Source organism: Tauraco erythrolophus (genome assembly GCF_009769465.1).
Source record: "Tauraco erythrolophus isolate bTauEry1 chromosome 30 unlocalized genomic scaffold, bTauEry1.pri scaffold_44_arrow_ctg1, whole genome shotgun sequence".
NCBI lineage: Eukaryota > Metazoa > Chordata > Aves > Musophagiformes > Musophagidae > Tauraco > Tauraco erythrolophus.
In genome coordinates this window covers 714478-740113 of record NW_028238561.1, presented here as the reverse complement: position 1 = coordinate 740113, position 25636 = coordinate 714478, and the positions used below count along the sequence as shown (strand labels likewise).

The 25636-nt window shown below is 51.9% G+C and overlaps 8 protein-coding genes across 8 annotated transcripts; all 8 read left to right on the top strand.

The window, feature by feature from the left end:
• The first annotated feature begins 1987 nt into the window (after nucleotides 1-1987).
• On the top strand, nucleotides 1988-2284 carry LOC147526149 (feather beta keratin-like). The gene has a single exon (XM_086630477.1). It carries the CDS (start codon nucleotides 1988-1990, stop codon nucleotides 2282-2284), a length of 297 nt encoding a protein of 98 aa, XP_086486603.1.
• A 2709-nt stretch (nucleotides 2285-4993) lies between these two features.
• On the top strand, nucleotides 4994-5290 carry LOC147526148 (feather beta keratin-like). The gene has a single exon (XM_086630475.1). The coding sequence runs from the start codon at nucleotides 4994-4996 to the stop codon at nucleotides 5288-5290; it is 297 nt and encodes a 98-aa protein (XP_086486601.1).
• A 2530-nt stretch (nucleotides 5291-7820) lies between these two features.
• Nucleotides 7821-8117, top strand: LOC147526147 (feather beta keratin-like). The gene has a single exon (XM_086630474.1). The coding sequence runs from the start codon at nucleotides 7821-7823 to the stop codon at nucleotides 8115-8117; it is 297 nt and encodes a 98-aa protein (XP_086486600.1).
• A 2699-nt stretch (nucleotides 8118-10816) lies between these two features.
• LOC147526146 (feather beta keratin-like) lies at nucleotides 10817-11113 on the top strand. The gene has a single exon (XM_086630473.1). The coding sequence runs from the start codon at nucleotides 10817-10819 to the stop codon at nucleotides 11111-11113; it is 297 nt and encodes a 98-aa protein (XP_086486599.1).
• A 2897-nt stretch (nucleotides 11114-14010) lies between these two features.
• Nucleotides 14011-14307, top strand: LOC147526145 (feather beta keratin-like). The gene has a single exon (XM_086630472.1). It carries the CDS (start codon nucleotides 14011-14013, stop codon nucleotides 14305-14307), a length of 297 nt encoding a protein of 98 aa, XP_086486598.1.
• A 2725-nt stretch (nucleotides 14308-17032) lies between these two features.
• LOC147526144 (feather beta keratin-like) lies at nucleotides 17033-17329 on the top strand. The gene has a single exon (XM_086630471.1). The coding sequence runs from the start codon at nucleotides 17033-17035 to the stop codon at nucleotides 17327-17329; it is 297 nt and encodes a 98-aa protein (XP_086486597.1).
• Nucleotides 17330-19857: 2528 nt separating this feature from the next.
• On the top strand, nucleotides 19858-20154 carry LOC147526143 (feather beta keratin-like). Its single transcript, XM_086630470.1, has one exon. It carries the CDS (start codon nucleotides 19858-19860, stop codon nucleotides 20152-20154), a length of 297 nt encoding a protein of 98 aa, XP_086486596.1.
• A 3856-nt stretch (nucleotides 20155-24010) lies between these two features.
• Nucleotides 24011-24307, top strand: LOC147526142 (feather beta keratin-like). The gene has a single exon (XM_086630469.1). It carries the CDS (start codon nucleotides 24011-24013, stop codon nucleotides 24305-24307), a length of 297 nt encoding a protein of 98 aa, XP_086486595.1.
• The last annotated feature ends 1329 nt before the right edge of the window (nucleotides 24308-25636 follow it).

Sequence of the window (25636 nt, the reverse complement as noted above, 5' to 3'; positions counted from 1 at the left end):
AGTGGGCTCACGTATTTCCTGCGGAATTGAGAGGAGTCCCACTGAAATTGTCACCTAGAGGGAACTTTCCTTTGCATGACATATAGCCTTCCCAAAGTCACCCACATCTCTTTGTCCTGAACACCAGACTTGTTCCATTTCTCAGCAAACCCATGTGATGTTTTCTACAGCTCAAAAATCTGTGTGGGGTGTTACAGACTGCCGAGGAGTTGTATCCCATCATGTCTGCCCCCTAACTATTTCTTTGTACCCCCTGGCCCCTTACTCAACTCCTCAGCAATGTTGGCAGAGCTGCAGAGTCACAACTTGAGTCTTTGCATGACCTGAGGCCCATAGCTCTGAAGTGAGGACATTTTGCAAATGCTTTTCTGTCTCATCCATAGCAGAGAAAGAAAAGAAAGAAACCCTCCTGGATGCAGCCATTGCATCTTCCTGCCTTTGTGCCCTGAACTGCAAGACCACTGACACCAAGGAGGGAAGTGAATTGCTTGTGCATGTAGCTGCTGTGGTAAACTCCACCGGGACATGGCAGTTGCTCTTCCCTCAGGGGACAAGCTGCCTATCCCTTCCAAATGCTCTAGTGGCTGTCATGCCCCTCAAGAACATTCAGCTCCTCTTTTGCCCCAGGAAGTGCAGTGCAGACCACTGAATGCTTCCCTTGGCATGCATCTCTGGGCAGGTCCTGACATCTGCTGCTCTCCAGGCTGTCCTTGCTGGCACTGCCAGCCGTCACTTGCTTCTGGGGATACTTCTGTGTGGTGTGCAAATCTTGCTGAGTGTTTGGAACTGTGTGTGCTGTCCTGTCACTATGTAGAGCCAAAGCAGAAGCATTGACCATGGGGAGGAGGAAAGCATATCTTTTTGAACCTCGTTTTTTGCCTCTGTTTGATGGGAACATCCCTGTTTAACAGGAGTGATGAAGCAATACCTGGTTGTTGCAGAACGATGTCCTTCTTTCTGAGACATGCCTGTACTGTTGACTGGGGTCCTGGAGATGATGCTGACAGAGATGAGAGAGAAACCGGTGAGATAATTTCTCTGGAGAACAATGGTCGATATTAGAAAAGGGCTAAAGCCCAAGGGCAGAGCTGACATGTTTTGAGAGGTGATGCCTGGGACAGCGTGAGCTGGTCGATAGGGAAAGCTGAGGATGTGCTGGTCCTCCCCTAGGAACGTGAAGGCAAGTCTGGCCTTTAACGATGGGTTTGGAAGGAACAGAGGCTCCAAATGTTAGGAGGAAACCTCAATGCAAGGGCTGGGAGGGTAAGAGGCTGGCCTTAATTGGTGAGGTTGGTCATCTCCTTTTCTTTGCCTTCATCTTCTTCCTTCTTTTCTGTGTCATTTCCCTGGAAATATTTTGGCCTCTAATGCTGTCACTTGAAAGGAGCCTGTGTAGCTGAACGGGCATGTCATGAAGAGGGAAATGAAAAGGCAGCGTTGCAGGGAACATAAGCAGTGACCCCATTTCCTTAATTGTGATGCTTTGCATGCAAGATGAGCTTGTTGGTAAATACATTCCATGTGCAAAGGTGCCTCTGGGCCTGGGGCGGTGTGGACCAGTATAAAAGGCCGTGCAACTGCAGGCTCCCTCATCCACTTCTCTTGCCTTCTCCTCCGTAGTGAACCAGGTGAGCTGCAACCACCTTTGCCTCACTCTTATCTTCCTCTTGTTCTCCTCTTTGGCTTTGGGCCTCAATCAAGTGTTATCCTGATGTAGGTTTTACTGAGTTTCTTGCTCTTTGTTGCTGTTACCAGCATCTCTGTCCATTTTGTTCTCCATTCAGCTTAGATGACAGACGGTCTTAGCCTTTCCTTGAATGGAAATCTTCTCGACTTGGGCTCCTAAGGATCTCTTCCTCCTTTCACAGCCTGTCTCCTCTCCCCAGACTCTGCCTTTTCTCTTGCCGAGCAGGCTGTCAGGCTGCACCTCACCTGCAGCCTGTGCTTTCCCTGCCCTCTCTCCCAGGTGCACCCTCATCCCACCGCCATGTCCTGCTACGATCTGTGCCGTCCCTGTGGGCCAACCCCACTTGCCAACAGCTGCAACGAGCCCTGTGTCAGGCAGTGCCAGGACTCCCGCGTGGTGATCCAGCCCTCTCCCGTGGTGGTGACCTTGCCCGGACCCATCCTCAGCTCCTTCCCCCAGAACACTGCTGTGGGATCCAGCACCTCTGCTGCTGTTGGCAGCATCCTGAGTGAGGAGGGAGTGCCCATCAACTCCGGGGGCTTCAGCCTCTCTGGCCTTGGTGGCCGCTACTTGGGCAGAAGGTGCCTGCCCTGCTAAAGCTGGGCTGGGCGTCCAGTGAGTGCATCGACCAGGAAGCCCAAAGCCAGGTGCCGCACTGACAACGGAGCTGCTGGCCAGGGTTTCCAGAGGGGTTGAGCATCCTTGTACCCTCCTGAAAAGGAGGGAGGGCAGCAAGGTGCCAGCCTGTGCTGTCTGGAAACACGGCCAACTGATGTCATCTTCTGCTGCTGCTTTCTTCTTCACCTCATGAGTCCCTGTTGTCTCCTGCTGTCCTGTGCCATGAGTTCATCCTGAAGCAAGCCGAGAGGGGCTGTGTTCCTCACCCTCTCCCCATGTGTGTCGGAAGAAGACGTGTGTCCATTGCTGCGAAGGGCTTTTATTTGACTGTCAGCTGTCCTTGTAGCAGCCTGGACCAGGTTCCTTCCACCATGCACTGCTTTGTTTCACTCTTTAAATTCATTAAATTTTATGCTGCATTGTAGCTTAACATCTCCGTGTGTTCCTTCCTTCATGAGATGGCCAACCAAGCTGTCCAAGGGGAAAACGGGATGCCCTAGAGGGTGGGTGGGTAAGGGTCAATGGTGGACCTGCTTCATGCTTGCCAGAACCGATTATCATCAAGGACCATGATCATTGGAAGAGATATTGTGTAGTGGAGGGTTGTGTGGTACTGTCTGAATATGGAAAGGCTGGCCAGGAGCTCACCCAAAGAATATGTCAGTAACAAGCCAGGTTAGATATTGTCTTCCAGATGATGTGGCAAGCTATGACTTGCTGGAACTCATTTCTACGCAGGTTACTCCCCACCTGGCCCAGGCTCTGATGGTGTGTTACCCCTCACAATGTGTCGTTGCCCTTCTCAAAGCACTTCTTCCAAAGCCTGGAACTGGAGAGAGTCCCACAGGAGTTGAAGGGACAGATGCAGCCACTGCAATAATGTGAAGGGAGATGTGACGCCATGGGTAGATTTGGCAGAACGGGAATGGGTTGAGCATGGGTTTGTAAAATGTTCATGAGAGGGGAATGGACAAAGGGGTCATCCTCCGTCATCTGGAAGGGATGGATAGCATTAATGGAATGTTGTGGAAACTGCAATTGTCTAGAAGGGAGGAGGAAGAGGAAGTTTTCCCCCACCAGAGCAGTCTTGTGGCCAAAAACATTAAGTATTACTCTGTGTGTCACTGTGTCCTGAAGGGATGTGAGTCTTGAGCTGATGTGCTGCAAATCCTCCAGAACTCCAACTCAGTTGCTGTATAGGCTGTGCCTGGAGAGGTCCAAAGTAGTGATCCTTTTGTCCCTCCAGTCACACCTTCATCTGTGTTGACTCAAGCCCTGGTACCCTGCCAATTCTGTTTTAGTTGCTCTGTCCCATGCCCTTGTCTTTCCAAGATAATGCTTTGATCCTACTGCTCTGATGAGGCTTCAGGTAAGGTTGGAGTCAACTCTGGTACTGTGCTCCTCAGACTGTCCTTGCAAAGATTCGTGATCCCTGCTTGCTGCTGAGCAGGCTTGGGTGTCCTGTGGAAATCCTGCCAAGTCTATGGTCATGCCTGATGTGCCAGCAGTGTGGATGGCCAAAGCAGATGTTGTGGCAAAACAACAGGTACGAAGAAGGATGTGTATGGAATGGCCATCATGTGCCTTGGTCACACGAGTGCCTCCAACTTTGGCAGAGGTGTTCAGCAAAGAGTGTTGGGAAGGGAATATCTCTCATTCTTAGACAATGGTAGTCTGTTGCCTAAGGCAGGTGGGGATGAAAGAGAGAAGGAAGAGGGAAAAAGAGACAGGCCAACTTCTGCAGAGAGCAAAGCTGAAACTGAGAGAGAGAGTCTAGAGCCCCAAGGCATAGCTGCCCCATCTGGAAAGGTGATGTCTAATCCAGTGTGAGTGAGCACAGAGTGAGGGAGAGCGACTGATGGTGCCCACCCTTTCGTGTGCATGTCCAGGCAGAAGCCTCGGGGTCCTGAGGAGACCTGCCCCATTCATGAGCAAACACTTGAAAGTGAAGCCCTGGAGGTCAAGAGGCTGAAATCACCTGCTGAGATGGGATGCTCCTCATCACTGGCTGCATCATCTGTGTGTGCTGACGTGTCACTTCCCCTGGAAACATTTTGGCCTCTAATGCTGTCACTTGAAAGGAGCCTGCGTGGCTGAATGGGCATGTCATGAAGAGGGAAATGAAAAGGCAGCGTTGCAGGGAACATAAGCAGTGTCTCCATTTCCTTAATTGTGATGCTTTGCAAGCAAGATGAGCTTGTTGGTAAATACATTCCATGTGCAAAGGTGCCTCTGGGCCTGGGGTGGTGTGGACCAGTATAAAAGGCCGTGCAACTGCAGGCTCCCTCATCCACTTCTCTTGCCTTCTCCTCCGTGGTGAACCAGGTGAGCTGCAACCACCTTTGCCTCACTCTTATCTTCCTCTTCCTCTTCTTCTCCTCTTTGGCTTTTGGCCTCAATGGAGTCCTTGTGTCATTTTAGCTTTTTCTGAGAGCCTTGCTCCTTGCTCCTGCTCCCAACATCTCTGTTCTCGTTGTCATATTGGGGCGGGATCGGAGAGGTTCTAAGACTTTATTTACACTGAAAACTTGGAGACTTGGGCCTGTTATTCTCTTTCCTCCTTTCACAGCCTGTCTCCTCTCCCCAGACTCTGCCTTTTCTCTTGCCAAGCAGGCTGTCAGGCTGCACCTCACTTGCTCTCTGTGCTTTCCCTGCCCTCTCTCCCAGGTGCACCCTCATCCCACCGCCATGTCCTGCTACGATCTGTGCCGTCCCTGTGGGCCAACCCCACTTGCCAACAGCTGCAACGAGCCCTGTGTCAGGCAGTGCCAGGACTCCCGCGTGGTGATCCAGCCCTCTCCCGTGGTGGTGACCCTGCCCGGACCCATCCTCAGCTCCTTCCCCCAGAACACCGCTGTGGGATCCAGCACCTCTGCTGCTGTTGGCAGCATCCTGAGTGAGGAGGGAGTGCCCATCAACTCCGGGGGCTTCAGCCTCTCTGGCCTTGGTGGCCGCTACTTGGGCAGAAGGTGCCTGCCCTGCTAAAGCCAGGCTGGACGTCCAGTGAATGCATCGACCAGGAAGCCCAAAGCCAGGTGCCGCACTGACAACGGAGCTGCTGGCCCGGGTTTCCAGATGGGTTGAGCACCCTCGTGCCCTCCTGCAAAGGAGAGATGGTAGCAAGGTGCCAGCCTGTGCTGTCAGGAAACACGGCCAACTGATGTCATCTTCTGCTGCTGCTTTCTTCTCTGCATCATGAGTCCCTGTTGTCTCCTGCTGTCCTGTGCCATGGGTTCATCCTGAAGCAAGCTGAGAGGGGCTGTGCTCCTCACCCTCTCCCCAAGTGTGCATGTGGAAGACGTGTGTCCATTGCTGTGAAGGGGTTTTTGACTGTCAGCTGCCCTTGTAGCAGCCTGGACCGGATTCCTTCCACCATGCACTGCTTTGTTTCACTCTTTAAATTCATTAAAGTTTATGCTGCATTGTAGCTTGATGTCTCCTTGTGTTCTTTCCCTCCTGAGATGCACAGCAAAGCTGTCCAGGGGGAAATGGGATGCCACACAGTGTGAAGTTGTGACTGAAGGGATATAGTGGGCTCATGTATTTCCTGCGGAATTGAGAGGAGTCCCACTGAAATTGTCACCTAGAGGGAACTTTCCTTTACATGACATATAGCCTTCCCAAAGTCACCCACATCTCTTTGTCCTGAACACCAGACTTGTTCCATTTCTCAGCAAACCCATGTGATGTTTTCTACAGCTCAAAAATCTGTGTGGGGTGTTACAGACTGCCGAGGAGTTGTATCCCATCATGTCTGCCCCCTACTATTTCTTTGTACCCCCTGGCCCCTTACTCAACTCCTCAGCAATGTTGGCAGAGCTGCAGAGTCACAACTTGAGTCTTTGCATGACCTGAGGCCCATAGCTCTGAAGTGAGGACATTTTGCAAATGCTTTTCTGTCTCATCCATAGCAGAGAAAGAAAAGAAAGAAACCCTCCTGGATGCAGCCATTGCATCTTCCTGCCTTTGTGCCCTGAACTGCAAGACCACTGACACCAAGGAGGGAAGTGAATTGCTTGTGCATGTAGCTGCTGTGGTAAACTCCACCGGGACATGGCAGTTGCTCTTCCCTCAGGGGACAAGCTGCCTATCCCTTCCAAATGCTCTAGTGGCTGTCATGCCCCTCAAGAACATTCAGCTCCTCTTTTGCCCCAGGAAGTGCAGTGCAGACCACTGAATGCTTCCCTTGGCATGCATCTCTGGGCAGGTCCTGACATCTGCTGCTCTCCAGGCTGTCCTTGCTGGCACTGCCAGCCGTCACTTGCTTCTGGGGATACTTCTGTGTGGTGTGCAAATCTTGCTGAGTGTTTGGAACTGTGTGTGCTGTCCTGTCACTATGTAGAGCCAAAGCAGAAGCATTGACCATGGGGAGGAGGAAAGCATATCTTTTTGAACCTCGTTTTTTGCCTCTGTTTGATGGGAACATCCCTGTTTAACAGGAGTGATGAAGCAATACCTGGTTGTTGCAGAACGATGTCCTTCTTTCTGAGACATGCCTGTACTGTTGACTGGGGTCCTGGAGATGATGCTGACAGAGATGAGAGAGAAACCGGTGAGATAATTTCTCTGGAGAACAATGGTCGATATTAGAAAAGGGCTAAAGCCCAAGGGCAGAGCTGACATGTTTTGAGAGGTGATGCCTGGGACAGCGTGAGCTGGTCGATAGGGAAAGCTGAGGATGTGCTGGTCCTCCGCTAGGAACCTGAAGGCAAGTCTGGCCTTTAATCATGGGTTTGGAATGAAATGTGGCCCCAAATGTTAGGAGGAAACCTCAATGCAAGGGCTGGGAGGGTAAGAGGCTGGCCTTAATTGGTGAGGTTGGTCATCTCCTTTTCTTTGCCTTCATCTTCTTCCTTCTTTTCTGTGTCATTTCCCTGGAAATATTTTGGCCTCTAATGCTGTCACTTGAAAGGAGCCTGTGTAGCTGAACGGGCATGTCATGAAGAGGGAAATGAAAAGGCAGCGTTGCAGGGAACATAAGCAGTGACCCCATTTCCTTAATTGTGATGCTTTGCATGCAAGATGAGCTTGTTGGTAAATACATTCCATGTGCAAAGGTGCCTCTGGGCCTGGGGCGGTGTGGACCAGTATAAAAGGCCGTGCAACTGCAGGCTCCCTCATCCACTTCTCTTGCCTTCTCCTCCGTAGTGAACCAGGTGAGCTGCAACCACCTTTGCGTCACTCTTATCTTCCTCTTCTTCTCCTCTTTGGCTTTGAGCCTCAATCAAGTGTTATCCTGATGTAGGTTTTACTGAGTTTCTTGCTCTTTGTTGCTGTTACCAGCATCTCTGTCCATTTTGTTCTCCATTCAGCTTAGATGACAGACGGTCTTAGCCTTTCCTTGAATGGAAATCTTCTCGACTTGGGCTCCTAAGGATCTCTTCCTCCTTTCACAGCCTGTCTCCTCTCCCCAGACTCTGCCTTTTCTCTTGCCGAGCAGGCTGTCAGGCTGCACCTCACCTGCAGCCTGTGCTTTCCCTGTCCTCTCTCCCAGGTGCACCCTCATCCCACAGCCATGTCCTGCTACGATCTGTGCCGTCCCTGTGGGCCAACTCCACTTGCCAACAGCTGCAACGAGCCCTGTGTCAGGCAGTGCCAGGACTCCCGCGTGGTGATCCAGCCCTCTCCCGTGGTGGTGACCCTGCCCGGACCCATCCTCAGCTCCTTCCCCCAGAACACCGCTGTGGGATCCAGCACCTCTGCTGCTGTTGGCAGCATCCTGAGTGAGGAGGGAGTGCCCATCAACTCCGGGGGCTTCAGCCTCTCTGGCCTTGGTGGCCGCTACTTGGGCAGAAGGTGCCTGCCCTGCTAAAGTTGGGCTGGACGTCCAGTGAGTGCATCGACCAGGAAGCCCAAAGCCAGGTGCCGCACTGACAACGGAGCTGCTGGCCAGGGTTTCCAGATGGGTTGAACACCTCGTGCCCTCCTGCAAAGAAGGGGGGTAGCAAGGTGCCAGCCTGTTCTGTCTGGAAACACGGCCAACTGATGTCATCTTCTGCTGCTGCTTTCTTCTCCACCTCGTGAATCCCTGTTGTCTCCTGCTGTCCTGTGCCATGAGTTCATCCTGAAGCAAGCCGAGAGGGGCCGGGCTCCTCACCTCTTCCCATGTTTGTGTGAGGAAGACATGTCCATTGCTGTGAAGGGGTGCCTGACTGTCAGATGTCTATGTAGCAGCCTGGACCAGGTCCCTTCCACTATGCACTGCTTTGTTTCACTCTTTAAATTCATTAAAGTTTATGCTGCATTGTAGCCTGACGTCTCCTTGTGTTCCTTCCTTCATGAGATGGTCAACCAAGCTGTCCAGGGGAAAAATGGGATGCCCTAGAGGGTGGGTGGGTAAGGGCCAATGGTGGACCTGCTTCATGCTTGCCAGAACCGATTATCATCAAGGACCATGATCATTGGAAGAGATATTGTGTAGTGGAGGGTTGTGTGGTACTGTCTGAATATGGAAAGGCTGGCCAGGAGCTCACCCAAAGAATATGTCAGTAACAAGCCAGGTTAGATATTGTCTTCCAGATGATGTGGCAAGCTATGACTTGCTGGAACTCATTTCTACGCAGGTTACTCCCCACCTGGCCCAGGCTCTGATGGTGTGTTACCCCTCACAATGTGTCGTTGCCCTTCTCAAAGCACTTCTTCCAAAGCCTGGAACTGGAGAGAGTCCCACAGGAGTTGAAGGGACAGATGCAGCCACTGCAATAATGTGAAGGGAGATGTGACGCCATGGGTAGATTTTGGCAGAATGGGAATGGGTTGAGCATGGGTTTGTAAAATGTTCATGAGAGGGGAATGGACAAAGGGGTCATCCTCCGTCATCTGGAAGGGATGGATAGCATTAATGGAATGTTGTGGAAACTGCAATTGTCTAGAAGGGAGGAGGAAGAGGAAGTTTTCCCCCACCAGAGTAGTCTTGTGGCCAAAAACATTAAGTATTACTCTGTGTGTCACTGTGTCCTGAAGGGATGTGAGTCTTGAGCTGATGTGCTGCAAATCCTCCAGAACTCCAACTCAGTTGCTGTATAGGCTGTGCCTGGAGAGGTCCAAAGTAGTGATCCTTTTGTCCCTCCAGTCACACCTTCATCTGTGTGGACTCAAGCCCTGGTACCCTGCCAATTCTGTTTTAGTTGCTCTGTCCCATGCCCTTGTCTTTCCAAGATAATGCTTTGATCCTACTGCTCTGATGAGGCTTCAGGTAAGGTTGGAGTCAACTCTGGTACTGTGCTCCTCAGACTGTCCTTGCAAAGATTCGTGATCCCTGCTTGCTGCTGAGCAGGCTTGGGTGTCCTGTGGAAATCCTGCCAAGTCTATGGTCATGCCTGATGTGCCAGCAGTGTGGATGGCCAAAGCAGATGTTGTGGCAAAACAACAGGTACGAAGAAGGATGTGTATGGAATGGCCATCATGTGCCTTGGTCACACGAGTGCCTCCAACTTTGGCAGAGGTGTTCAGCAAAGAGTGTTGGGAAGGGAATACCTCTCATTCTTAGACAAAGGTAGTCTGTTGCCTAAGGCAGGTGGGGATGAAAGAGAGAAGGAAGAGGGAAAAAGAGACAGGCCAACTTCTGCAGAGAGCAAAGCTGAAACTCAGAGAGAGAGAGTCTAGAGCCCCAAGGTATAGCAGCCCCATCTGGAAAGGTGATGTCTAATCCAGTGTGAGTGAGCACAGAGTGAGGGAGAGTGACTGATGGTGCCCACCCTTTCGTGTGCATGTCCAGGCTGAAGCCTCGGGGTCCTGAGGAGACCTGCCCCATTCATGAGCAAACACTTGAAAGTGAAGCCCTGGAGGTCAAAAGGTTGGCATCATCTGCTGAGATGGGATGCTCCTCATCACTGGCTGCATCATCTGTGTGTGCTGACGTGTCACTTCCCCTGGAAACATTTTGGCCTCTAATGCTGACACTTGAAAGGAGCCTGCGTGGCTGAATGGGCATGTCATGAAGAGGGAAATGAAAAGGCAGTGTTGCAGGGAACATAAGCAGTGTCTCCATTTCCTTAATTGTGATGCTTTGCATGCAAGATGAGCTTGTTGGTAAATACATTCCATGTGCAAAGGTGCCTCTGGGCCTGGGGTGGTGTGGACTAGTATAAAAGGCCGTGCAACTGCAGGCTCTCTCATCCACTTCTCTTGCCTTCTCCTCCGTGGTGAACCAGGTGAGCTGCAACCACCTTTGTCTCACTCTTCTCTTCCTCTTGTTCTCCTCTTTGGCTTTTGGCCTCAATGGAGTCCTTGTGTGCTTTTAGCTTTTTCTGAGAGCCTTGCTCCTTGCTCCTGCTCCCAACATCTCTGTTCTCGTTATTATATTGGGGAGGGATCGGAGAAGTTCTAAGACTTTATTTGCATTAAAACTTGGAGACTGGGTGTCTGTAATCTCTCTTTCCTCCTTATACAGCTTGTCCGTGCTCCCCAGACTCTGCCTTTTCTCTTGCCGAGCAGGCTGTCAGGCTGCACCTCACTTGCTCTCTGTGCTTTCCCTGCCCTCTCTCCCAGGTGCACCCTCATCCCACAGCCATGTCCTGCTACGATCTGTGCCGTCCCTGTGGGCCAACCCCACTTGCCAACAGCTGCAACGAGCCCTGTGTCAGGCAGTGCCAGGACTCCCGCGTGGTGATCCAGCCCTCTCCTGTGGTGGTGACCCTGCCCGGACCCATCCTCAGCTCCTTCCCCCAGAACACCGCTGTGGGATCCAGCACCTCTGCTGCTGTTGGCAGCATCCTGAGTGAGGAGGGAGTGCCCATCAACTCCGGGGGTTTCAGCCTCTCTGGCCTTGGTGGCCGCTACTTGGGCAGAAGGTGCCTGCCCTGCTAAAGCCGGGCTGGGCGTCCAGTGAGTGCATCGACCAGGAAGCCCAAAGCCAGGTGCCGCACTGACAACGGAGCTGCTGGCCAGGGTTTCCAGAGGGGTTGAGCATCCTTGTGCCCTCCTGCAAAGGAAGGAGGGTAGCAAGGTGCCAGCCTGTGCTGTCTGGAAACATGGCCAACTGATGTCGTCTTCTGCTGCTGCTTTCTTCTCCGCATCATGAGTCCCTGTTGTCTCCTGCTGTCCTGAGCCATGGGTTCATCCTGAAACGAGCTGCGAGGGGCTGTGCTCCTCACCCTTTCTCTATGTGTGTGTGAGGAAGACGTGTGTCCACTGCTGTGGAGGGGTGCCTGACTGTCAGCTGCCCTTGTAGCAGCCTGGAGCAGGTTCCTTCCACCATGCACTGCTTCGTTTCACTCTTTATATTCATTAAAGTTTATGCTGCATTGTAGCTTGATGTCTCCTTGTGCTCCTTCCTTCCTTCCTGTAATGCCCAACCAGGCTATCCAGGGGGAAATGGGGTGCCCTGGAGGGGACAGGGTGTATGGGTAAGAGTCAATGGTAGATCTGCTTCAGGCTGGGTGCTTCAGGCTGGTAGGATCTGAGTACCCTCAAGGGCCATGCTCATTGGAAGAGAGTTAGTGGAGGGGTGTGTGGCATTGTCTGAGTATGGAAGCGGTGGCCAAGACCTTCCCCAAGACACACGTCAGTGGCAAGCAAATTTGGATACTGGCTGCCAGTTGATGAGGCATACCATGAGCATCCTGGTGAAGTGGAGGGTGTCCCTGCCCATGGCAGGGGGTTGGAACTATAGATGATCTTTGAGGTCCGTTTGAACCCAAACCATTCTATGATTCTATTCTGTGACCTGCTGGAAGACATTGATGTGCAGGGTAACCCTCATCCGGCTGATGCTCTGTTGCATGTTACCTCTGCAAATACCCTTCTCTGCTCCCAGCACTTCTTCCAAACCCTGGCCCTGGAGGCAGACCCGAAAGAGTTGAAGGGACAGGTGCAGCCTGGGCAACTGTGAGAAGGGAGATGTGAGGCCATGGCTAAAATTTGCAGAATGAGGATGTGTTGAGCATGGGGGTGTAAAATGGGTAAGGAAGGGTAATGGACACACAGAGATCATCTTACCTCATCTGGAAGTGATGGGTAGTGTCGAAGACAAGTCTTGAAAACTCTGCAGAGGTCTAGAAGGAAAAACATCTTATCCTTCAATGGAGTTGTTTTGTGTCCAAAGCATTAAGTATTGCAGAGTCTTTCTGTGTGTGTCACTGAGTCCTGAAATGAAGTGCCTCTGGTGCAGATTCAGAGCAAATCCCCAAGAAACTCCACTCAGGTGTTGTGCAGGATTTTCTCAGTCCCTCCATCCCATGCCCTTGTCCTACACAGGCAATGATTTAGTTCTGCAGCTCCGGTCAGGCTTCAGGTAAGGTTGAAGGCATCTCTTGTGCTGTGCTCCTCCGACTGCCCTTGCAAAGATTCGTGAACCCTGCTTGCTGCTGAGCAGGCTTGGATGTCCTGTGGAAATCCTGCCAAGTCTTTGGTTGTGCCTGGTGTGTCAGCAGTGTGGATGGCCAAATCAGAAGTTGTGGCAAAGTCATGGGCAGGAGGAAGGGCATGTATGGATGGGCATCATGTGTCTTCGTCACAGAGGTGCCTCCAACTTTGACAGAGGTGTCCAGCAAAGAGTGTTGGGAAGAGAATACCTCTCGTTCTTAGACAATGGTAGTCTGCTGCTTAAGGCAGGTGGGGATGAAAGAGAGAAGGAAGAGGGAAAAAGAGACAGGCCAACTTCTGCAGAGAGCAAAGCTGAAACTGAGAGAGAGAGTCTAGAGCCCCAAGGTATAGCAGCCCCATCTGGAAAGGTGATGTCTAATCCAGTGTGAGTGAGCACAGAGTGAGGGAGAGTGACTGATGGTGCCGACCCTTTCATGTCCAGGCGGAAGCCTCGGGGTCCTGAGGAGACCTGCCCCATTCATAGATTTCATAGATTTCTAGGTTGGAAAAGACCTTAGAGATCATCGAGTCCAACCATCCCTAATCCCCATTAAACCATATCCTCAAGTAGATCATCCACCCTATTCTTAAACACATCCAGGGATGGGGACTCAACCACCTCCCTGGGCAGCCTAAAGCAGCCTTCATGAGCAAACACTTGAAAGTGAAGCCCTGGAGGTCAAGAGGCTGTCATCACCTGCTGAGGTGGGATGCTCCTCATCACTGGCTGCATCATCTGTGTGTGCTGACGTGTCACTTCCCCTGGAAACATTTTGGCCTCTAATGCTGTCATCTGAAAGGAGCCTGCGTGGCTGAATGGTCATGTCATGAAGAGGAAAATGAAAAGGCAGCGTTGCAGGGAACATAAGCAGTGTCTCCATTTCCTTAATTGTGATGCTTTGCATGCAAGATGAGCTTGTTGGTAAATACATTCCATGTGCAAAGGTGCCTCTGGGCCTGGGGCGGTGTGGACCAGTATAAAAGGCCGTGCAACTGCAGGCTCCCTCATCCACTTCTCTTGCCTTCTTCGCCGTGGTGAACCAGGTGAGCTGCAACCACCTATGCCTCACTCTTATCTTCCTCTTGTTCTCCTCTTTGGCTTTGGGCCTCAATCAAGTGTTATCCTGATGTAGGTTTTACTGAGTTTCTTGCTCTTTGTTGCTGTTACCAGCATCTCTGTCCATTTTGTTCTCCATTCAACGTAGATGACAGACGGTCTTAGACTTTCCTTGAACGTAAATCTGGGCTGGGGCTCCTAAAGATCTCTTCCTCCTTACACAGCTTGTCCGTGCTCCCCAGACTCTGCCTTTTCTCTTGCCGAGCAGGCTGTCAAGCTGCACCTCACCTGCAGTCTGTGCTTTCCCTGCCCTCTCTCCCAGGTGCACCCTCATCCCACCGCCATGTCCTGCTACGATCTGTGCCGTCCCTGTGGGCCAACCCCACTTGCCAACAGCTGCAACGAGCCCTGTGTCAGGCAGTGCCAGGACTCCCGCGTGGTGATCCAGCCCTCTCCCGTGGTGGTGACCCTGCCCGGACCCATCCTCAGCTCCTTCCCCCAGAACACCGCTGTGGGATCCAGCACCTCTGCTGCTGTTGGCAGCATCCTGAGTGAGGAGGGAGTGCCCATCAACTCCGGGGGCTTCAGCCTCTCTGGCCTTGGTGGCCGCTACTTGGGCAGAAGGTGCCTGCCCTGCTAAAGCCGGGCTGGGCGTCCAGTGAATGCATCGACCAGGAAGCCCAAAGCCAGGTGCCGCACTGACAACGGAGCTGCTGGCCAGGGTTTCCAGAGGGGTTGAGCACCCTCGTGCCCTCTTGCAAAGGAGGGAGGGTAGCAAGGTGCCAGCCTGTGCTGTCTGGAAACACGGCCAACAGATGTCATCATCTGCTGCTGCTTTCTTCTCCACCTCATGAGTCCCTGTTGTCTCCTGCTGTCCTGTGCCATGGGTTCATCCTGAAGCAAGCCGAGAGGGGCTGTGCTCCTCACCCTCTCCCCAAGTGTGTGTGAGGAAGACGTGTCCATTGCTGTGAAGGGGTGCCTGACTGTCGGCTGCCCTGTTAGCAGCCTGGACTAGGTTCCTTCCACCATGCACTGCTTTGTTTCACTCTTTAAATTCATTAAAGTTTATGCTGCATTGTAGCTTGACATCTCCGTATGTTCCTTCCTTCATGAGATGGCCAACCATGCTGTCCGGGGGGAAAATGGATGCCCTAGAGGGTGGGTGGGTAAGGGTCAATTGTGGACCTGCTTCATGCTTGCCAGAACCGATTATCATCAAGGACCATGATCATTGGAAGAGATATTGTGTAGTGGAGGGTTGTGTGGTACTGTCTGAATATGGAAAGGCTGGCCAGGAGCTCACCCAAAGAATATGTCAGTAACAAGCCAGGTTAGATATTGTCTTCCAGATGATGTGGCAAGCTATGACTTGCTGGAACTCATTTCTACGCAGGTTACTCCCCACCTGGCCCAGGCTCTGATGGTGTGTTACCCCTCACAATGTGTCCTTGCCCTTCTCTCCTCCAAGCACTTCTTCCAAAGCCTGGAACTGGAGAGAGTCCCACAGGAGTTGAAGGGACAGATGCAGCCACTGCAGTAATGTGAAGGGAGATGAATAAAGTGAATGTGACGCCATGGGTAGATTTTGGCAGAATGGGAATGGGTTGAGCATGGGTTTGTAAAATGTTCATGAGAGGGGAATGGACAAAGGGGTCATCCTCCGTCATCTGGAAGGGATGAATAGCATTAATGGAATGTTGTGGAAACTGCACATGTCTAGAAGGGAGGAGGAAGAGAAAGTTTTCCCCCACCAGAGCAGTCTTGTGGCCAAAATCATTAAGTGTTGCAGTATCCTCCGCTGTGTGTCACTGTGTCCTGAAGGGATGTGAGTCTTGAGCTGATGTGCTGCAAATCCTCCAGAACTCCAACTCAGTTGCTGTATAGGCTGTGCCTGGAGAGGTCCAAAGTAGTGATCCTTTTGTCCCTCCAGTCACACCTTCATCTGTGTGGACTCAAGCCCTGGTACCCTGCCAATTCTGTTTTAGTTGCTCTGTCCCATGCCCTTGTCTTTCCAAGATAATGCTTTGATCCTACTGCTCTGATGAGGCTTCAGGTAAGGTTGGAGTCAACTCTGGTACTGTGCTCCTCAGACTGTCCTTGCAAAGATTCGTGATCCCTGCTTGCTGCTGAGCAGGCTTGGGTGTCCTGTGGAAATCCTGCCAAGTCTATGGTCATGCCTGATGTGCCAGCAGTGTGGATGGCCAAAGCAGATGTTGTGGCAAAGCAACAGGTACGAAGAAGGATGTGTATGGAATGGCCATCATGTGCCTTGGTCACACGAGTGCCTCCAACTTTGGCAGAGGTGTCCAGCAAAGAGTGTTGGGAAGGGAATACCTCTCATTCTTAGACAAAGGTAGTCTGTTGCCTAAGGCAGGTGGGGATGAAAGAGAGAAGGAAGAGGGAAAAAGAGACAGGCCAACTTCTGCAGAGAGCAAAGCTGAAACTGAGAGAGAGAGTCTAGAGCCCCAAGGCATAGCTGCCCCATCTGGAAAGGTGATGTCTAATCCAGTGTGAGTGAGCACAGAGTGAGGGAGAGCGACTGATGGTGCCCACCCTTTCGTGTGCATGTCCAGGCGGAAGCCTCGGGGTCCTGAGGAGACCTGCCCCATTCATGAGCAAACACTTGAAAGTGAAGCCCTGGAGGTCAAAAGGTTGGCATCATCTGCTGAGATGGGATGCTCCTCATCACTGGCTGCATCATCTGTGTATGCTGATGTGTCACTTCCCCTGGAAACATTTTGGCCTCTAATGCTGTCACTTGAAAGGAGCCTGCGTGGCTGAATGGGCATGTCATGAAGAGGGAAATGAAAAGGCAGTGTTGCAGGGAACATAAGCAGTGACCCCATTTCCTTAATTGTGATGCTTTGCATGCAAGATGAGCTTGTTGGTAAATACATTCCGTGCGCAAAGGTGCCTCTGGGCCTGGGGTGGTGTGGTCCAGTATAAAAGGCCGTGCAACTGCAGGCTCCCTCATCCACTTCTCTTGCCTTCTCCTCCGTGGTGAACCAGGTGAGCTGCAACCACCTTTGTCTCACTCTTCTCTTCCTTTTGTTCTTCTCTTTGGCTTTTGGCCTTGATGGAGTCCTTGTGTGATTTTAGCTTTTTCTGAGAGCCTTGCTCCTTGATCCTGCTCCCAGCATCTCTGTTCTCGTTGTCATATTGGGGGGGGATCGGAGCTGTTCTAAGACTTTATTTACACTGAAAACTTGGAGACTTGGGCCTGTTATTCTCTTTCCTCCTTACACAGCCTGTCCGTGCTCCACAGACTCTGCCTTTCTCTTGCCAAGCAGGCTGTCAGGCTGCACCTCACTTGCTCTCTGTGCTTTCCCTGTCCTCTCTCCCAGGTGCACCCTCATCCCACCGCCATGTCCTGCTACGATCTGTGCCGTCCCTGTGGGCCAACCCCACTTGCCAACAGCTGCAACGAGCCCTGTGTCAGGCAGTGCCAGGACTCCCGCGTGGTGATCCAGCCCTCTCCCGTGGTGGTGACCCTGCCCGGACCCATCCTCAGCTCCTTCCCCCAGAACACCGCTGTGGGATCCAGCACCTCTGCTGCTGTTGGCAGCATCCTGAGTGAGGAGGGAGTGCCCATCAACTCCGGGGGCTTCAGCCTCTCTGGCCTTGGTGGCCGCTACTTGGGCAGAAGGTGCCTGCCCTGCTAAAGCCGGGCTGGACGTCCAGTGAGTGCATCGACCAGGAAGCCCAAAGCCAGGTGCCGCACTGACAACGGAGCTGCTGGCCAGGGTTTCCAGAGGGGTTGAGCATCCTTGTGCCCTCCTGCAAAGGAAGGAGGGCAGCAAGGTGCCAGCGTGTGCTGTCTGGAAACACGGCCAACTGATGTCATCTTCTGCTGCTGCTTTCTTCTTCACCTCATGCGTCCCTGTTGTCTCCTGCTGTCCTGTGCCATGGGTTCATCCTGAAGCAAGCTGAGAGGGACTGTGCTCCTCACCCTCTCCCCAAGTGTATGTGAGGAAGACGTGTGTCTATTGCTGTGAAGGTGTGCCTGACTGTCAGCTGCCCTTGTAGCAGCCTGGACCGGATTCCTTCCACCATGCACTGCTTTGTTTCACTCTTTAAATTCATTAAAGTTTATACTGCATTGTAGCTTGAGTCTCCTTGTGTTCTTTCCCTCCTGAGATGCACAGCAAAGCTGTCCAGGGGGAAATGGGATGCTATACAGGGTAAAGTTGTGGCTGAAGGGATATGGTGGGCTCACGTATTTCCTGGGGAGTTGAGAGGAGTCCCACTGAAATTGTCACCTAGAGGGAACTTTCCTTTGCATGACATATAGCCTTCCCAAAGTCACCCACATCTCTTTGTCCTGAACACCAGACTTGTTCCATTCCTCAGCAAACCCATGTGATGTTTTCCACAGCTCAAAAGTCTGTGTGGGGTGTTACAGACGGCCAAGGAGTTGTATCCCATCACTTCTGCCCCCTAACTATTTCTTTGTACTCCCCGGCCCCTTACTCAACTCCTCAGCAATGTTGGCAGAGCTGCAGAGTCACAACTTGAGTCTTTGCATGACCTGAGGCCCATAGCTCTGAAGTGAGGACATTTTGCAAATGCTTTTCTGTCTCATCCATAGCAGAGAAAGAAAAGAAAGAAACCCTCCTGGATGCAGCCATTGCATCTTCCTGCCTTTGTGCCCTGAACTGCAAGACCACTGACACCAAGGAGGGAAGTGAATTGCTTGTGCATGTAGCTGCTGTGGTAAACTCCACCGGGACATGGCAGTTGCTCTTCCCTCAGGGGACAAGCTGCCTATCCCTTCCAAATGCTCTAGTGGCTGTCATGCCCCTCAAGAACATTCAGCTCCTCTTTTGCCCCAGGAAGTGCAGTGCAGACCACTGAATGCTTCCCTTGGCATGCATCTCTGGGCAGGTCCTGACATCTGCTGCTCTCCAGGCTGTCCTTGCTGGCACTGCCAGCCGTCACTTGCTTCTGGGGATACTTCTGTGTGGTGTGCAAATCTTGCTGAGTGTTTGGAACTGTGTGTGCTGTCCTGTCACTATGTAGAGCCAAAGCAGAAGCATTGACCATGGGGAGGAGGAAAGCATATCTTTTTGAACCTCGTTTTTTGCCTCTGTTTGATGGGAACATCCCTGTTTAACAGGAGTGATGAAGCAATACCTGGTTGTTGCAGAACGATGTCCTTCTTTCTGAGACATGCCTGTACTGTTGACTGGGGTCCTGGAGATGATGCTGACAGAGATGAGAGAGAAACCGGTGAGATAATTTCTCTGGAGAACAATGGTCGATATTAGAAAAGGGCTAAAGCCCAAGGGCAGAGCTGACATGTTTTGAGAGGTGATGCCTGGGACAGCGTGAGCTGGTCGATAGGGAAAGCTGAGGATGTGCTGGTCCTCCGCTAGGAACCTGAAGGCAAGTCTGGCCTTTAATCATGGGTTTGGAATGAAATGTGGCCCCAAATGTTAGGAGGAAACCTCAATGCAAGGGCTGGGAGGGTAAGAGGCTGGCCTTAATTGGTGAGGTTGGTCATCTCCTTTTCTTTGCCTTCATCTTCTTCCTTCTTTTCTGTGTCATTTCCCTGGAAATATTTTGGCCTCTAATGCTGTCACTTGAAAGGAGCCTGTGTAGCTGAACGGGCATGTCATGAAGAGGGAAATGAAAAGGCAGCGTTGCAGGGAACATAAGCAGTGACCCCATTTCCTTAATTGTGATGCTTTGCATGCAAGATGAGCTTGTTGGTAAATACATTCCATGTGCAAAGGTGCCTCTGGGCCTGGGGTGGTGTGGACCAGTATAAAAGGCCGTGCAACTGCAGGTTCCCTCATCCACTTCTCTTGCCTTCTCCTCCGTGGTGAACCAGGTGAGCTGCAACCACCTTTGCCTCACTCTTCTCTTCCTCTTGTTCTCCTCTTTGGCTTTTGGCCTTGATGGAGTCTTAACATGGTTTTAGCTTTTTCTGAGAGCCTTGCTCCTTGTTCCTGCTCCCAGCATCTCTGTTCTCCTTGTCATATTGGGGGAGGATCGGAGAAGTTTTAAGACTTTATTTACGCTTAAACTTGGAGACTGGGGCTCTGTAATCTCTCTTCCTCCTTTCACAGCCTGTCCGTGCTCCCCAGACTCTGCCTTTTCTCTTGCCGAGCAGGCTGTCAGGCTGCACCTCACTTGCTCTCTGTGCTTTCCCTGCCCTCTCTCCCAGGTGCACCCTCATCCCACCGCCATGTCCTGCTACGATCTGTGCCGTCCCTGTGGGCCAACCCCACTTGCCAACAGCTGCAACGAGCCCTGTGTCAGGCAGTGCCAGGACTCCCGCGTGGTGATCCAGCCCTCTCCCGTGGTGGTGACCCTGCCCGGACCCATCCTCAGCTCCTTCCCCCAGAACACCGCTGTGGGATCCAGCACCTCTGCTGCTGTTGGCAGCATCCTGAGTGAGGAGGGAGTGCCCATCAACTCCGGGGGCTTCAGCCTCTCTGGCCTTGGTGGCCGCTACTTGGGCAGAAGGTGCCTGCCCTGCTAAAGCCGGGCTGGGCGTCCAGTGAGTGCATCGACCAGGAAGCCCAAAGCCAGGTGCCGCACTGACAATGGAGCTGCTGGCCAGGGTTTCCAGAGGGGTTGAGCATCCTTGTGCCCTCCTGTAAAGAAGGGAAGGTAGCATGGTGCCAGCCTGTGCTGTCTGGGAACATGGCCAACTGATGTCATCTTCTGCTGCTGCCTTCTTCTCCACCTCATGCGTCCCTGTTGTCTCCTGCTGTCCTGTGCCATGGGTTCATCCTGAAGCAAGCTGAGAGGGGCCGGTCTCCTCACCTCTCTCCGTGTGTGAGAAGAAGACGTGTCCATTTCTTTGAAGGGGTGCCTGACTGTCAGCTGTCCTTGTAGCAGCCTGGAGCAGGTCCCTTCCACCATGCACTGCTTTGTTTCACTCTTTAAATTCATTAAAGTTTATGCTGCATTGTAGCTTGACATGTCTTTGTATTCCTTCCTTCCTGAGATGCAGAGTGAAGCTGTCCAGGGTGAACCGGCATGCTATACAGGGTAAAGTTGTGGTTGAAAGGATGTGGTGGGTCATGTATTTTTTGAGGCATTTGGTGGAGGGAAGTCCCACTGAAATCGTCAGCTGGAGGGGACTGTCTTTTACATGTGATATAGAATTCCCAACGTCACCCACATCTCTTTGTCCTAAACACAACGCTCGTATTTCTCAGCAAACCCCTGCAATGCTTTCTATGGTTCCCAGATGTGTGTGCGGTGTTACAGTTTCCCAAGGAATTTTATCCCTTCACTTCTGTCCCAAGACCATCTCTTTTTACCCCTTAGCTTGTTTGTGAACTACGCAGCAATGTTGGTAGAGCTGCACAGTCACTGCTTGGGATTTTGCATGAATTGTGACCTCTGACACTGTAGTGAGGACATTCAGCAAGTCCCTCCCTGTCCCTTGCACACCAGGGGAAGGAGAGAAAGCAAATCTCCAGGATGTGGCCATTGTGTCTTCCTGCCTTCCTGCCCTGAACTGAAAGACCATCGACATCAGAGAAAAAAGTGACTTTGCTCTTGTGTGTGTAGTTGGCATGTCATTGGTGCAGTGAACTCCATGGCGACACGGTGGTTGTTCCTGCCACAGGGGACAAGCTGCCTTTCCTTTCCTCCCACGTGCTCTAGTCTACACAGTTGATGTTTTGCCCTGTGTCCCCCAGTCCTGCTTCAGATAGAGTGAGGGGCACCTCCTGTGCTGCCCCAAACACAGGGAACCCCTACAGTGCCTTTTCCCATAGCTATAGCCCTGTCTTCTCTTGAATACAGCTGCTGTTCGCAAAACTCATATGCCATGGAAATGCAATCTCCATCAACATTCAAGAGCCATGCTGAGTTGACAGAAGAAGCATGATGGGGTGAAAAGGTTGAACCAGGACAGGAATGCACCATCTGCAGCACTTGATCTGAGAGAGCCAGGTGCAGCAGGGCAATGGAGCCTTTGAGCAGACCCTCACCATAGGCACTGACTGTGGGAGCATCACAGTCTGGTTGGAAACTCTGCCTGTGGATTTTATGGGGCAGGAATGTGATTGAAGGGAGCCTCAGAAAAAAAAGACAGTTTTCACACTATTGAATTGTGTGTAAGCCTCCTTTCTTGAAGGAAGAAGTACTTCCCTTCAATGTTGTGACAGAGAGAGCTGGTGTCCTGTGTCCCAGGTGCACAGGAGATTCCTCTCCTTGCTAGTCAGTGACTTGAGTGCAGTAACAAGAGATCTAATGGCCCTGATGAGCCTCACCTGGGGTGTCTCACTATTCCTTCTTCCCTTTGACCCAGGGCTCTATTTAAACTCTGTCCTGAACCCAGAGCCCTTTCTTCAGCTTGGTGGCAGGAGTGTAAGCCTCCTGTTCTTTTACTGATTTACTTCTGCCTGGCTGTGAGCTCCTTGGTCTGGACCCTGAGTTACCCACTGATTTCCCAGCTTCCCCATGGGTCTGTCTGGTCAATATGTCCCTGGTCAGCAATCAGAGGGTCCTGCTGACTCATCCCAGGATCTTCTCCTGACCTGTGGGCTGTCTTGCTTGATGTCAGTCCTGCTTCATCACCATGAACCTGATGGTTGACCTGGACTCTGGGCTGCACCTGTCTACATTTTCCTTGTTCAGGTACTGTGCAATAGGTCCATTGGTAGTGAAGCTGCTGCCTTCCTGCCCTTTGTCCTTATGCTTCTCACCTGCTTCCCATCCCCCAGGGATCAGTGGCCTCTCACTCAGCTCTGACAGCAGTTCTGCTTGGGTGGACTTTTACTGTCATCATGACGACAATAGAGTGCAGCTTCTAGTCTCTTTTCATCATCTTCAGTGAGGAATTTGGCCTGGGCCTCTGTGATTAGAGAGTTGATTGTCTCTGGTGGAGTCCCAGCCTAATTGGGGAAGGTGTTTTGTCCACCCTTTGCCATGAGGACCCACTTAGGGAGTGAGAGGAGTGTAGGTGGTGCCCCAAGCAGGGCTGAAATTCCTCTTGGGGACATTCAGCTCCTGTTTTGCCCCAGGAAATGCAGTGCAGACCACTGAATGCTTCCCTTGGCATGCATCTCTGGGCAGGTCCTGACATCTGCTGCTCTCCAGGCTGTCCTTGCTGACAATGCCAGCCGTCACTTGCTTCTGGGAATACTTCTGTGTTGCATTAAACTCTTACTGAGTGTTTGGAACTGTGTGTGTGCTGTCGTGTCAGTATGTAGAGCCAAAGCAGAAGCTGAAGTGTGGACAATGGGGAGGAAGAAATACAATCTTTTTGATCCTTGTCGTTTGCCTCTGTTTGATGGGAACATCCCTGTTGAACAGGAGTGGTGAAGCAATACCTGGTTGTTGCAGAACAATGTCCTTTTTTCTGAAACATGCCTGTGCTGTTGACTGGGGACCTCAAGATGATGTTGACAGAGATGAGAGAGAAACTGGCCAGCTAATTTCTCCAGAGAGCAATGGTCGATCTCAGAAAAGGGCTAAAGCCCAAGGGCAGAGCTGACATGCTTGGGATACTGGTGCATGAGAGTGTGAGCTGGTCGATAGGGAAAGCTGAGGATGTGCTGGTCCTCCCCTAGGCGCCGGGATGCAAGTCTGGCTTTTAATGATGGGTTTGGAAGGAAATGTGGCCCCGTATGTTAGGACAAAAACTCAAAGCAAGGACTGGGAGGGTAAGAGGCTGGCCTTAATTGGTGAGGTTGGTCATCTCCTTTTCTTTGCCTTCATCTTCTTCCTTCTTTTCTGTGTCATTTCCCTGGAAACATTTTGGCCTCTAATGCTGTCACTTGAAAGGAGCCTGTGTGGCTGAACGGGCATGTCATGAAGAGGGAAATAAAAAGCAACATTGCAGGGGACATAAACAGCATAGTCATTTCCTTAATTGTGATGCTTTGCATGCAAGATGAGCTTGTTGGTAAATACATTCCATGTGCAAAGGTGCCTCTGGGCCTGGGGCGGTGTGGTCCAGTATAAAAGGCTGTGTAACTGCAGGCTCCCTCATCCACTCCTCTTGCCTTCTCCTCTGTGGTGAACCAGGTGAGCTGCAACCACCTTTGCCTCACTCTTCTCTTCCTCTTGTTCTCCTCTTTGGCTTTTGGCCTTGATTGAGTCTTTACATGGTTTTAGATTTTTCTGAGAGCCTTGCTCCTTCTCCCACCATCTATTTTCTCCTTGTCATATTATGGATATCAGGGAGGTCTTTCCTGTGTTTGCAGACAAGCCCTTGGGTCTGAGGCTCTGTAATCTCTCTTCCTCCTTTCACAGCCTGTCCGTGCTCCCCAGACTCTGCCTTTTCTCTTGCCGAGCAGGCTGTCAGGCTGCACCTCACTTGCTCTCTGTGCTTTCCCTGCCCTCTCTCCCAGGTGCACCCTCATCCCACCGCCATGTCCTGCTACGATCTGTGCCGTCCCTGTGGGCCAACCCCACTTGCCAACAGCTGCAACGAGCCCTGTGTCAGGCAGTGCCAGGACTCCCGCGTGGTGATCCAGCCCTCTCCCGTGGTGGTGACCCTGCCCGGACCCATCCTCAGCTCCTTCCCCCAGAACACCGCTGTGGGATCCAGCACCTCTGCTGCTGTTGGCAGCATCCTGAGTGAGGAGGGAGTGCCCATCAACTCCGGGGGTTTCAGCCTCTCTGGCCTTGGTGGCCGCTACTTGGGCAGAAGGTGCCTGCCCTGCTAAAGCCGGGCTGGGCGTCCAGTGAGTGCATCGACCAGGAAGCCCAAAGCCAGGTGCCGCACTGACAATGGAGCTGCTGGCCCGGGTTTCCAGATGGGTTGAGCATCCTTGTGCCCTCCTGCAAAGGAGGGAGGGTAGCAAGGTGCCAGCCTGTGTTGTCTGGAAACACGGCCAACTGATGTCATCTTCTGTTGCTGCTTTCTTCTCCACCTCATGAGTCCCTGTTGTCTCCTGCTGTCCTGTGCCATGAAGCAAGCCGAGAGGGGCTGTGTTCCTCACCCTCTCTCCATGTCTGTTTGAAGAAGACATGTGTCCATTGCTGTGAAGGGGTGCCTGACTGTCAGCTGTCCTTGTAGCAGCCTGGACCAGGTCCCTTCCACCATGCACTGCTTTGTTTCACTCTTTAAATTCATTAAAGTTTATACTGCATTGTAGCTTGAGTCTCCTTGTGTTCCTTCCTTCATGAGATGCCTAATCAGGCTGTCAGGGAGAAGTGGGATGTCCTGGAGGGGAAATGTTTGGGTGGGTAAGTTCTAATGGTTGACCTGTCTCATGCCTGGAGGAGCTGAGTACCCTCAAAGGCCATGGTCATTGGAAGTGATACTGGGCATTGGAGCGTTGTGTGGTATTGCCTGAGTATGAAGGGGCGGTCAGGATCTCACCCAGGGGATATGCCAGTAAGAAGAAAATTTGGAATAATAGTTTCCAGTTGATGAGGCAAGCCATGTACTGCTGGGAGACATTTCTGTTCAGGCTAGCTCCCACTTGGCCAAGGCTCTGATGGCATGTTACCACTTGCTATGTGTCCTTGCCCTTCCCTCCACCCTGCACTTCTTCCAAACCGTGGAACTGGAGGGCATCGCAAAGGAGTTGAAGGGACAGATGCAGCCAGAGCAACTGTATGAAGGGAGATGTGAAGCCTTCACCAAAATTTTGCAGAATGGAGATGTGATGAGCATGGATGTGTAAAATGAGTATGAGAGGGGAATGGAGGCAGAGAAATCATCCACCTTCATCTGAAGTGATAGGTAGTGTTGATGACAATCTTGGAAACTCTGCAGAGGTCTAGAAAGTTGAAGGAAAAACATCTTATCCCCCACATGAGGAGTTTCGTGGTCAACAACATTAAGTACTGTGAAGTCCTCTGTATGTGTCACCATGTCCTGAAGGGAAGTGGTTCTGCACCAAATTTGCAGCAAATCTTCAAGAAACCACACTGAGATTCTGTGCAGAGAGTGCCTGGAGAGGTCCCAAGCAATGAACCTTTTGTCCTCTCAATCATGCCTCAAATTGGGGAGAGTCAGGGAATGGTACCCTACTGGTTCTGTTCTC

Coding starts and splice junctions, on each gene's coding strand:
- LOC147526149 (XM_086630477.1), top strand. CDS start 1,988: ATGTCCTGCTACGATCTGTGCCGTCCCTGTGGGCCAACCCCACTTGCC.
- LOC147526148 (XM_086630475.1), top strand. CDS start 4,994: ATGTCCTGCTACGATCTGTGCCGTCCCTGTGGGCCAACCCCACTTGCC.
- LOC147526147 (XM_086630474.1), top strand. CDS start 7,821: ATGTCCTGCTACGATCTGTGCCGTCCCTGTGGGCCAACTCCACTTGCC.
- LOC147526146 (XM_086630473.1), top strand. CDS start 10,817: ATGTCCTGCTACGATCTGTGCCGTCCCTGTGGGCCAACCCCACTTGCC.
- LOC147526145 (XM_086630472.1), top strand. CDS start 14,011: ATGTCCTGCTACGATCTGTGCCGTCCCTGTGGGCCAACCCCACTTGCC.
- LOC147526144 (XM_086630471.1), top strand. CDS start 17,033: ATGTCCTGCTACGATCTGTGCCGTCCCTGTGGGCCAACCCCACTTGCC.
- LOC147526143 (XM_086630470.1), top strand. CDS start 19,858: ATGTCCTGCTACGATCTGTGCCGTCCCTGTGGGCCAACCCCACTTGCC.
- LOC147526142 (XM_086630469.1), top strand. CDS start 24,011: ATGTCCTGCTACGATCTGTGCCGTCCCTGTGGGCCAACCCCACTTGCC.